The sequence below is a fragment of the Xenopus laevis genome, chromosome 4L (genome assembly GCF_017654675.1).
Source record: "Xenopus laevis strain J_2021 chromosome 4L, Xenopus_laevis_v10.1, whole genome shotgun sequence".
NCBI lineage: Eukaryota > Metazoa > Chordata > Amphibia > Anura > Pipidae > Xenopus > Xenopus laevis.
Genome location: NC_054377.1, coordinates 7910455 through 7922898, shown reverse-complemented (window position 1 = coordinate 7922898; position 12444 = coordinate 7910455). Strand labels below are relative to the sequence as shown.

The following is a 12444-nucleotide window of genomic DNA, read 5'->3' as shown; positions in this document are numbered from 1 at the left end:
GAACACATTGCGTTGGCTCTTTCAGAGCAGTGAAAGATAATTCTGATTCTACGTGTTGTGATGAAAACACAAAGTTCAAGAATCTTTCAAAGGGTTATTGTGTGTTGATGTATTTTGGCCTACAGACCGGAGCCTTTCTTGGTGCATTGCTGGTGTAACATAATTTATTTACTACAGATTTTTTTTACTTTCAATACTTTTCATCTATCTTCTCCAGGGCTTTCTTTGGTAGCTCAAATCTGCCGAGGATCCATCAAATGATCATTGCTTGGAAATCAACCCCTTTAATGAGAATTCAAGAGTTGCTTTATCATTGAAGTCCATGGAAACCTTATTAAAAATGTTCTTGGGCGACAAGTGATAGTGAAATACCCAAGAACAAAAAAAAGTCAAGAAATATTCAAGAATTTTCAGATTCTGATCAATGTCCTCCTCGTCGTTTTTTTGTTGTTGATTAAACAGTCTCCCGGTCATACATATCATACATTATATCCTGCCAACGTGTGCCCAGAGGAGACTCTGATCATCAGAGATATGGTTTCTTTTTATTGCCATTGGCTGTCTGAGGTAGCGATTCCAACAGAACTCCCCAGGATTACTACTACTTACTACTACTATTACTGATATTCCTAAACATGATTCTGTTCCATTGATCCGTTATATGCGCATTTCTAAGCTAAAGGAAACAGGACCGAGAGGTAGGACTGAGCGGTCACTCCAAAAACATACTGGCTTTTCATCTAAGAAATAGCTATATAATAGGGCAGGAATGTATCTTATGCGATTAAGTACCCCGTCATTTTTGTTATTTTCTAGAACAGGTATCCCCAACCTTTTGAACCCATCAGTAACATTTAGATGTAAAAGGAGTTCGGGAGCAACACTAGCTGTTTGGGGTGCCAAATATGTACTGTGACTGGCCATTTGGTAGCCCTTATGTGGGCGGTCAACCAATATGAGACTCTGTTTGGTAGTACATGTGTTTTTAATGCAATAAAAAGCCTGGAAGCCTGGAATTCAAAATTAAGCACCTGCTTTGAGGCCACTGGGAGCAACATGCAAGGGGTTGGAGAGCAACATGTTACTCAAGAGCCACTGGTTGGGGATCACTGATCTAGAACTTCCAACAAGCACTTGGCCAAATAAAATGTAGTGGCCCCATGTGTGTTAGACATTTGGTCCAAAATTCTAAAGGCATATCATTGGTCTGCCGCCTGTAAACTTGCTATGTAACCAAAATATTGTTGGTTCCAAAGTTGCAACTTGTATTATAAACGGCCTTAGTAGTACCGCCTGCAAATAAGTATTCCCTGTTGTTAATAAATGAAGACCCTGGGTATGGTGTTCATGGGATGAAATTATATTATTGGCACAGACTTCCCTGTGCTTCAGTTGTGTGCTTTACATTAACTTTGTGCTCACACTGATGTGCTTTATCCTCTCCAAAGGTCTAGGAGATTCCACACTGTTGTGCTTTATCCTCTCCAAAGGTCTAGGAGATTCCATTGGAACTGAGAAAGCTATTCCCGCGACATCTTGCACCCATTCCAAAGCATGTTTTAAAGGAAATGGATTTCTCAAAATAGTAACAAAAGGGAGCAGACTGACTGTGGGGATCTGAGGGGGGTAAAGGGGAAAATATACAAATTTGGAACCAGTATATGCAGTGTATTAAGTGAGTTAAATGAGCTTACCACTATGTACGGTGGGCCGGGTGCACACGCCCCAGACCTTCAGCAAAGGCAGAAAACACCAGGAGACATCAAAGGCTGGTACAAACCTGGACCCACAAAGTAGTAAAGCTGAAGTGAGATTGTAAAAGGTTAAAAGCTTACATTTTATTGTCCATAATCAAGAACCAAGGCCTGACGCGCTTCGTGTCTACCAAGGACACTTAGTCATAGGCTCTAAGTGTCCTTGGTAGACATGAAACACGTCAGGCCTTGGTTCTTAATTATGGAGAATAAAATGTAAGCTTTTAACCTGTCACAATCGGACTTCGGCTTTACTATTTTGTGGGTCCAGGCTTGTACCAGCCTCTTTTGATGTCTCTGGGTGTAAAGGGGAAGCGGACACAGCAATAGCTGTGGAGATTCCAGGAGTGTAAAAAGAAATCAGACCCTGCCACAACTGTGGTGATCCCAGGAGTGTAAAGGGACCTGACTGATGTGCATATTGAATATTTAGGAGAAAGAGTTAATTTACATGATGAAGAGGCCTCTGACACATACTTGTAGCTTTTTATTCAGCAGCTCTCCAGTTTGCAATTTCAGCCATCCAGTTGCTAGGATCCAAATTTCCCAAACAACTATACACTGATTTGACTAAGAGACTGGAATATGAATAGGAGAGGCCTGAATAGAAAGAGGAGTAATAAATGCATAGCCTTACAGAGCATTTTTTTTTTTTTTATATGAGGTCAGTGACCCCCATTTAAAAGCTGAAAAGAGTCAGAAGAAAAAGTCAACTAATTAAAAAACTCTAAAAAAGAAAAGAAAAACAGAAATAATGAAGGCCCATTCTACAACATACTAAAGGTATATTTATCAAAAATTTAAGTTAGAGATCAACAAAGTCCGTTAGAGTGAAATTCCGCCTCTTTCCATTAATTTCGATGGGATTTTTAAAGGTGTATTTATCAAAGGGGGCACTTTCACCCTTTGCTAAATACGCCTTTAAAAATCACATAGAAAAGAATGGAAAGAGGCGGAATTTCACTCTTAACGGACTGTGGTGATCTTCAGTGGCGGAACTACCGGGGGAGCAGGGGGTGCGAGCGGCCAGCGCCCCCCAGCAGCCCGCGCTCCACTGAAATGCGGGCCATACGGAGGGGGGCAGTGGCTCGGTTGCATGTCATGCACCAGGGTCCTCTCCCCTCTAGTTACGTTACTGTTGATCTCCAACTTCATTCCTTGATAAATATACCCCAAAATTTAACTGAAAGGTGATCAACTCCTTTAAAGGAGAACCAACCCCTTTTTATTTAAATCCCCTACCCCCTACTCTACATAGACCCACCTCCCTGCTCGCCCCCAGCCTAGGTGTTACCCCGGGTAATTGCCCCTAGTTCATTACTTACCCCTCGGTGCAGATTCAGGGCATCAGAGTACACGGGCGTCATCTTCCCGAAGATTACCGAAGAGACGAAGATGGCGCCCGTGAACTCTGATGCCCTGAATCTACAACGAGGTTTAAGTAAAGAGTTAGGGGCATTTACCCGGGTAACATCTAGGATGGGGGAGGGTGCAGGGAGGGGGTCTATGTAGGGTAGGGGATTTTAATAATAAATAGTCAAATATTTTGTCTTGAGTGGGAGGAATTCCCTTACTACTCGCTTAGTTGTTTGCTAAATGTTATTTCCAAATGCTCGGCGGAAAGTCAGGAACCACAGGGGTTAAGCATTCGGTCCCCTCGCAAAAGTAAACAAACTTTTGACCGATTCAGGGTTGCTGTGAAAGAAATTTTCTGTGGCAGAATTTCCTTATTAATAGGAACATAGGAAAGACGCGTGGGATTGTATGTGTGTGTGTGCTGAGGTTATTTCACAATGTCGTTAGGGCCGTCAGGTTAAATGTTTTCCTACAGCAAGGCTTGTGTACAAACATGGAGGAAGTGAGATGCTGAAGGCAGAATCGTCATGGCAACTGTATCCAGGAAGTCTTGGCCTGTGAGCACAGAGATATCAAGGGGCCTATTTGTACTGTACGGCTGAGGTTTTCTTTTATTATCCACAGAGGCGTCTAAATCAGACATTGAACCTCGAGGCCTGCTACGGTTTCTGCATCTAGAAGGCAGCCTTTGCTTTTATTTACCAACTGCCTCTCGCTCATGACCTGACTAGTATTTACACTACGGATATCGACTAACAGAGACTAAACTATATATTTATCTAAAGAAACGTTTAGAATAATGTATTTTTTAGTTTACACCATAGGAATTCCATGAAAGAAAAAAAGAATCCTGATTTGTACATAAGTCTAAAACCAACGACATCACCTATGCATCGAGTCAAAAACCAATTCACATTTCCATGACGACAGCTAAAGTGCTTTGTTGGGGCATCACCTCGAAGAAAAGTCGCCATCTTGTAGCTGCACCAACAATGCACTGGGTTTGCACCAATCGTGAGTTGCATAACTCTGAACATGTAGCAGCGGCAGCCAATAGGGATAAGGAATATTCACATGAGTATCTGATAAGAGCAGAGCTACAATATAACACTATCGTGAGGAATCGGCGGCGAGACTGAAGGCTACATCATCTCACCTCGTACATGAGACCATAGAACGGAATGTTAGAACACTGAACGTTGCCCTAAATACAGTAACTTTCCCATGCGTTGAATGTTTTTTTACCTGAGTCCCTACGAGGAGACGTACGCTCACTCGCTCTGTACCCCCAGGACCAATCCAACATTGGTCTTGTCTCCCCACCCACAATGTGTATAAAAATGGAAGTCCATGTCCGAAGGTTTCTCTGTAGTGTGGCTGTAAATGGGTTTGTGCTGGGTTAGTAATGAGACAGTCATGTCGTAAACGGTATGCTAAGGGTCTTCATGAAGATCAGCTGCAGTTCCTCGTTCTTTCACCCCTCCAGTGACTCTTCCACTACGGCGTTGAAGTCGGCAGTTTTGCCATTGTTTGCCAGCGTGACCTGAAAATCAGCATGGTTACCGCCAGCCCAAAAATAGAAGAAATATAAACCCTCTGGGTGCCCGTAGTACATGCAGTTGGCCCCTTTTTAATGATCCTCTGTCGACAGCGGCATGCCGAGTATATAAAGGGACTCTATTTAAAGGGAATAAAATATTGGCTCAACATGCCACTAAAATGTCTTCAGCTGTAGGAAGATGCTGGGAGTTCACCATGTTGAATAGCATTTTTATTGGAATGCCCATAATACAAAAATCAGAGAAAGATACAAACAGAAATCATGCAAATACAGTGCAGGCAAAGCCACAACCAGAAGCAGTGATGCATGCAGACTGCTGCTCTACAAGCGCCCACAGCAGATATAGGCAAAAGACCAGCTTAGGCTCTAACTCATTATTATGACTATTTAAGGGTCAAAGGATCACGTCAAGAGCCCTCAGACACTTAAACAGTTTATAGAATAGATTTTAAATAAAAAGATACTGCATTGCCAGGATTTCTAAGAAATTCTGCCAAATACAAATCTTGCAAAAAAAATATCTGTGTTGCCTAAATCACACAGGTAATATACAGTCTGGCATCATTGTGTGCTTGCAAAATGTGTGCCTTCCTTACCGCCTCTCATGGCCCACCTATTATGTTATAATCCCATTACAATTAGCCTACAGGGGTTATGGCCTAGCAGCCCAAAGGACATCAGAGGGGTGTAACATGAATGGTTCCCCCACAGATCTGCTGGATGACCGTAGCATGGTATGTAGGGCACCATCTCCCAATATACTTATTTCAAAAGCTTTACAGAATCTGTATTTTTTTTTATTGAACTCTTCATTGCTAGCACCCACTAATAATACTATAATTTATATCTCCCCTTTAATGTCAACCTGCTCCATTTTTACTTCCCAAAAAAAACATTGGGTAGAAGTAATCCCTTATTGGAGATGGAGAGCACCATAAAAATGTCTTCCTTCCTTAGTAGGTGCATTCTTGTGCCTGGAGACCCCCGCAATGCAGCATTGTCTAATCTCTACTTTGTCTCCTTATCAAGCAGCCCAGGCCTTACCTTGCGAGCTAAGAATCCGCCAAGTGGGCGCAACACTTAGAGACACGACTGGTACTTGATGTGATGGAAATACTGTACGTGTGAGAGCATTCAGTCATGGAAACATAACAACATACATTTCAAAAGCATTCCTGTAGGGGGAACGAGCTGGAAAGTGCATGCCGTACACAAAGAAATACACACTTGTAAACATGGAAATGATCATACAAAAGAAAGTCATATATATATACACATTAATGCAAGTTAAGCCGCTGTACCCCAAATATAAAACAGGCCATTGCCAAGTTTACAGTCAAATGATCTTTTTGTAAGCGATACTAACAACAGTATTTTAATTAAAGGTGACATTAAACTCGAAAAAATGGAGACTCACAGCTGGAGCTATCATAACCTATGATCAGGTATTAAAATGAAAATAGGTTTGTAATTGGTTGCTATGGGTAAGTGCCATTGGGCATATATTGGGCATAATATAACTGAAAAACATCACACCACAAACAAAAGAAGACCACTGTCCAACGGTCTTTCAGTACCATAGTCTATAGAGGTCATTTTAAATGAAATGACCCCAGACACAAGTGCTAGAGCACTAACGGATGCAAAATCCCTCTGTATTCATGGGGGAAGAGCAGATCTGCGTCCACAGGTGCTTATTGAGCAAAAAAATGTTGCAAAGTTACAAAGGTTTATACCGATACAGACATAAACTACATATACCTACTGTATACTAAACAAAATGTAGATTTTATAAAACATAACGGCTAGCACCTCTTATAATTTTTCAGCTGAACTTTCCCTTCAACAAAAACAGACCTTTGAAAAAATATATTTTCTGTTGTCCTGTTATTGTGCACTTGTTAACTGACATATGGGTCTGTACCCAGGAATAAGTTCACCCTGGCAGGGTGCCCCATGAAACTTGTCCTGGCATGAAGCCTCTGTCCTCCTGTAGAGCGGGTTTATTCCCCCGGAAAACGACTTTGTGGTTGGCACAGGAACTCAAAGTGGAAAAGTCCTGTCATCCCAAGGAAGCCTGGTATTGTGTGGGCGTGGTTGTGCTTTAGATGCTCATCTAAGTCCAACAGCGAGTAAAGCAGTTGCTTTATTAACATGACCGTGCCATGAATTTTGGAATACCACATGTGTCAGAACAATGGGATGCCTTTTAGGATGCGCTACCCACAGTCTACTGTGTAACATGGAAGTTACCCTATGTCTACAACAAGCACATTAGATAAAACTTAATAATAGCACCCACAAAAAGGGGAAATGGGTGGCAGCTTCCACCCTTATGTCTAAATACAAATATACAGAGAAGAAATGCTCTCTTCTGCCCACAACAAGCTATGAATCCACAGTACACCCATCTTTCACAATTTTATCTCTTGCTATCTCTCTCCTTCTCCAAGCCTCAAAATACACAAACTAAACTTAGATATCATAATACATACAAATAAACCCAGGTACCCCTTTCTGCTTCTTCTCTATATCTACAAGGTCTTTTTTTATAGCATTATAAGAAAGAACAATAACAGTTATATAGACCTTATGAACTTTAAAATATTTTTTTAATCCCGTCTATTAAAAAAACAAATATTCGAGGACTTTCGTAGTTTTATTTGTTTTCAATAACTATAGGTAAATTTCAAAAAAATTCCACCTATTTTTTATTTTCAGCCAATTACCCCAGGACTACCCTTATGAATTTCAGAGCAGTTGGTATTGACTGCTCTCACACATACACAAACACTCTTCCAAACAGGCCCAATACATAATCGGAGACACCGTCCACCTTTGTGAGTAGCCCCTCCCAGAATCCTTTGCAGACCGTCAATACGATTCCATGATACACTGTATCACTGTATACACCGTGAGGCTCACTCTTGGCAACTGTACACAGCAGGTGATACTGTACACCCACAAGATTTGGTCACTATATTAGGGGTGAGCTGGGCTCGTTACAACACTCCAAAATATAATGATTAGAAAAAGACAAACCGATAAGAGAATACACAGTACATGCACATGCAAAGAGCATGCAGTCCTATATACAGGTCTCGATATCCATAAAGGTGAATGGTACCTTGCAGTCATCTGCTGCCACGGAATTGTGAGCTGCATAAATGCACTGGTTGGAGTTGTTCTCCCTGTGGTTCTTCATGTCATCATAAACAGACTGTGTCTTGGTCATTTCGATTTCCTGATGTGCATGCTGCTTGTCCAGGCTCTCCAGCTCAGCCTTGGACAGATGGTAGACTATACCTGCACCAAAGGAATCGCCCACAACGTTGACAGATGTCCTCATCCGGTCCCTTAGTTTGGGTGACAAAAGGAGTTTTTACTGTTCTCACAAAGGTAAAGAATACTGGTGACCAACTGACTAGCTCTATGGTCATCACCATCTTCATGACCTGCACTGCTCCTTTGCCTCTTTGATTGTATTCTCTTCTTCCAATAGAATATAACTGGGGCCTGCAAAAAATCCTACTAACCTATAACCGATCTAACACAGATTATCCAGGAGTTATCTGAACAAAAAAAAAAGTCTAAACTAAAAAAGTCCAAAAACCAAAGTCATCTCCTTTAAATGTGATAAACTTCAGTTTGAGGTGGACATATCAAAGGACTTTAAAACTGATGAGAGCAGTTAAAGCTCCAGGAAATTAAATTTTGATGTGTTATATTTTAAGGTAGAAGGTCAGTCCTTGACTAAGTCTTGACATCTATAAGGCCTTCACCCAAACACGTGACAGGTCAGAGGGGTTAAGAGAAGGATGGCTTAGTAGATCCAATCAAGGTAACAGATTGCTTTGACTTGTGCCTGTTTAATTGGCTCAGTGTTGTTTATCTGTTTGCCTAGGGATATAGACAATGCAGTTTTTGAACTATAGTTCCCAGTGGCCCTAGACACCATTCACAGACCAACAACCCAAGATTATACATTAGACATCCCTGCACTACAGTATTGGCCAATGAAAGTCAACATGTAGACAAGAGATTATTGAGAGTTAAAATGGGCCTTGTAGCATTTGGGTAATGACTTCCCTGCACAGTGATAATTAACAGCTCTCCCATTCAGATATATGCTTTCTAATCTAAAGCATTTATTGCCCCCCAGCATGGAGCAGTTCTTGCTGACCAGCCTATGGTATACCGATTTTTAGAGGATACTTACAAGAGCCAGTCTACTGCAACAAGCAGGCTGATGTCCTGTGTGGGAAGGCCTACAGCCGTCAGGATAAGAAGCATGGTGACCAGTCCAGCGCTGGGGATGCTGGCTGCTCCGACACTAGCCAATGTCGCTGTCAGACTTAGGAACAAAACATATAATAGATGGTTAAGCAAACAAAAATGTAGGACTTTACCTATACAATAAACTCCTGTTGATGTAAATACATACAAGAAGTCACAGAGAGCTCAATATCACAACACAATGGACAATAACCTATACAAAAGCCAACCACTTGGGGCACTGTTTAATGGGAATCAAGTGAACTTGTTTTATTCATGGAAAGATTATACTGTCTATTATATGGTTTTCCTAGATAGTAGTCAACTGTGGAACAATCAGTGTCGAACTGTGGCTTATAAATAATACACTCATATACTTTATCTTCCAATGTAAATGTCAGTATTTGTCCACTCACCTGACAGTTACGATCTGCCCACCATCCAGTATTATTCCATTCATCTGTGCAATAAAAATGGCAGCCACGGCTTCATACAGAGCAGTGCCGTCCATGTTTATTGTGGCTCCGACAGGAAGAACAAACCTAGTCACCCTCTTGTCAATGCCCAAATTCTCCTCCAGGCAACGGAAGGTAACAGGTAGAGTTCCAGCACTATAAAAGACAAAACAAAGTAACCAGCATGTGTTAAAATATGAATATATATATATCCCCGAGATCTGGGTTCCCAAGCTTGTTTTACACATAAACCATATAGGTATATATAGGTATATAATGATATACCTGGAAGCTGTGCCCAGAGCTGTAATCCAAGCCTGGAAGATGCCAGCCAAGAAGGAGAAGGGGCTCTTCCTGGTTATCACAAAGTAGAGCAGCGGCAGGAAGATGGCCCCATGGATAATGAGGCCCACGATGACTGTCACCATGTACATTCCCAGCTGCCTAGCAACCTGCTCCAAGTCTTTAATGGCAATTATCTTCCCGCAGATGAGGCAGGCAATACCAAGAGGAGAGTACCTGAAGACAAAGAACAGGAGTTGATTATTTACAGTGGTTTGTAGACTTGTCCACAAACCTCCAACTGCTCATAGTCCTACAACTCTCAGAGGAAAAAACTAGCTGATTGGAAGATTGTTCTAGATTCTTCTAGAGTTTGCAGGTTAAGCCCAGGTTTTCCTTCCTGTGGCTGCAGTCCATCCGCCTCTATTCCATCACTGCTCCAGACTTGTTCCTGCCTCTCCAAGCACAATCCTGTGGTTTCCATATGAAGTGAGAAATAACGGAAGACTGGCTTTCCCCTGTAGATGTTTTTGCTTGGGAACTGGCCAGATGGAGGTGTTGCCGACTCCAGTCACAACGTTAGGCGGACACATACATTTGTACTGAATCTGGGACAAGCAGAGGCCTATTTGTATATTGCTCAAGAACAGATTTGCCAATTTTTCCAGTGAAAGCATTTTGAAACTATGTATTTACTGAAAGGGAAGTTTGTATTTAAAATGAAAGATGGCAGCAATCCTCTGGGTTTTGAAATATTTGCTATCTGGCTGTTAGAAGCAGTGACCACAGGTTTTTTTATTGTTATTATTATGTCCCAGTGCAGCCCCTCTCATAGCAGACTTCTATCATTCAATCACTTGTAGTATGACATACAACGATATTCATGGTGAATTCTGAATTTGGTCATATCTACTGGTTGGGGTAATTGTTGCTGTAATGAAATAAATGGTTGCATGGTTTGCTATAGGTCTGTTCACCTATGGCAACCAATCAGCAGGTGGTATTTACTGGTCACCTGTTTGAAAACAAACAACTGATTGGCTGCTATTATTACATTAAAGCCAACAGAGAGGGACTGGTAAGTCCATGTGAACCCCCAGTGATACCCCAATGGTTCTCGTTTCTGGGAATATCCAGAACCCTTACATCAACCCCCCTTGATCCCTATGCCAGACCACCTATGGCAACCCCCAACCAGTATCGCTCTTTTTTATGCCTAGAGCTGAGTGTCCAAGTGTGGGTGGCTGGGGGTGCGTGGGTATGGTTGAACCACAAGTCCCCAGCTGTGCCACTATTTGGATCTATTAGTATATTCCTTCATGATGTTTTCTGATTGGGTGTTTTAATACTAGAAAACTACTCCAAAAAAGCCATACAGGGGTCTATATTGGCTGCCACTGTTGACCACATACACAGGCAAAACTTGGACATTTAGGGGTCAAAAGAAGGGTTTCCGCAACTGATATCTGATTGGGCTACAGAAGATAATAGTTGTGAAGGCTGGAAAATCCCATTGGTTGAGGACAGTATTAATGACCTGGACAAACAAACAGTGCAACGGGTGTATGAGCAGCTTTAGCATGCAACTGTTTCCAGCCCTATGTATAAATATGGCATTTTAGCATCTACATTGATAAATATAGGTGCCACAGAAATGAAGTCAATCCCACAAAGACTTACCACATAATCATTGTCACCAGTTTCATCACTATCTCATTCAAGATGTTGAAAAACTCCACCATCAGCCTGGCTTGCTCCCCCATCTTTCCCATCGCAATACCAAAGGCAATGAAGAAACCAATTACACCTGCAGAAAGATAAGGGCAAAGGTCAGCCATGTGATGAGGGCTCTGACCAAAACAATTGGGATTTCTGGCTTCATCTGGATTCCACTGTGACAATGACAAGCCTGACTGTTTTATCATTGCATTATCTGTATGATTTATGAAGGCCATTCAGAATGCCTTGGGGTCAGTCATAGACACAGCTCAGCCTGAGATAGATAAAATGAATGTGGCAGTATTATGCCAGCCCAAATAAGTGGTAATGACATGAAGAACTGGTTATTGTTTATTCTGTTGGTCATCCGATTTGGTGGAGACTATTTTATGTAATGGCCTCTTTTATGTTTACTAGGAAGGCTCAGCTTATGGCCCTTCAGTTGTTGTTCAATAAAACTCCCAACACCAACAGACATTGGTTGCTTGTTGAACTGATAAAAAGTTCCTATCTTGCCTTGTTGTCTCCAGTTGGTCCTACTCAACCTGCTCTCTTTCACTCTTCCATCAAACAACTGTTTTGTCCTATTATGTGTGAGGCATAGGACAGCCCCCATGGCTTTGGACCCTGAAGACTGTGGTGCACAACGATAGAGGAACCTAAATGCAGCAGAGGACTACCATAAAGGGACTATAATGCAAGTCTAGAGAGAGTAGAGCAAAAGGCAATATGGAACTGGTGATTACCTGAGACAGAGGAGCCTAATGGTTGAGGAATTAGAAGAAGCAGAACACAACATGCACTGCTAAAGAGAATGGTGGAAGAATAACAGAGGAACTGGAACACATTTCTAAAGGAAGTGTGGCACAAAGCGAATGGGGTTGGAAGATGGAAGGAGTGAAGCATGATGCTAGAGGGACTGGAGAACCTCTGAGGTGCTTCAACAGACTGGGTGTAAAACAAAGGGAGTGGAAGGGAAGAAAGTAGTGGAATACAAATATAGACCAAGGTTGGACTATAATAGAATACAGGTTATAATGTG

General features: G+C 41.8%; 1 protein-coding gene across 4 annotated transcripts in view; it reads right to left on the bottom strand.

Moving 5' to 3' along the window:
* Positions 1–3427: 3427 nt before the first annotated feature.
* slc1a2.L (solute carrier family 1 member 2 L homeolog) overlaps positions 3428–12444 on the bottom strand; it is a 46585-nt gene continuing 37568 nt past the window's right edge. For 3 of the 4 annotated variants that reach the window (XM_018257326.2, XM_041589756.1, XM_018257325.2), the window contains exons 6-11: positions 11364–11490; positions 9687–9920; positions 9363–9557; positions 8891–9025; positions 7799–8027; positions 3428–4653 (exon numbers count right to left, since the gene is read on the bottom strand). In XM_018257326.2, the coding sequence (XP_018112815.1) occupies positions 4585–4653; positions 7799–8027; positions 8891–9025; positions 9363–9557; positions 9687–9920; positions 11364–11490 (989 nt within the window). In that variant the 3' untranslated portion in view covers positions 3428–4584. Of the gene's footprint in view, positions 4654–4866; positions 8028–8890; positions 9026–9362; positions 9558–9686; positions 9921–11363; positions 11491–12444 lie in introns of those variants that run through there. The other variant, XM_041589755.1, reaches the window with a different exon arrangement.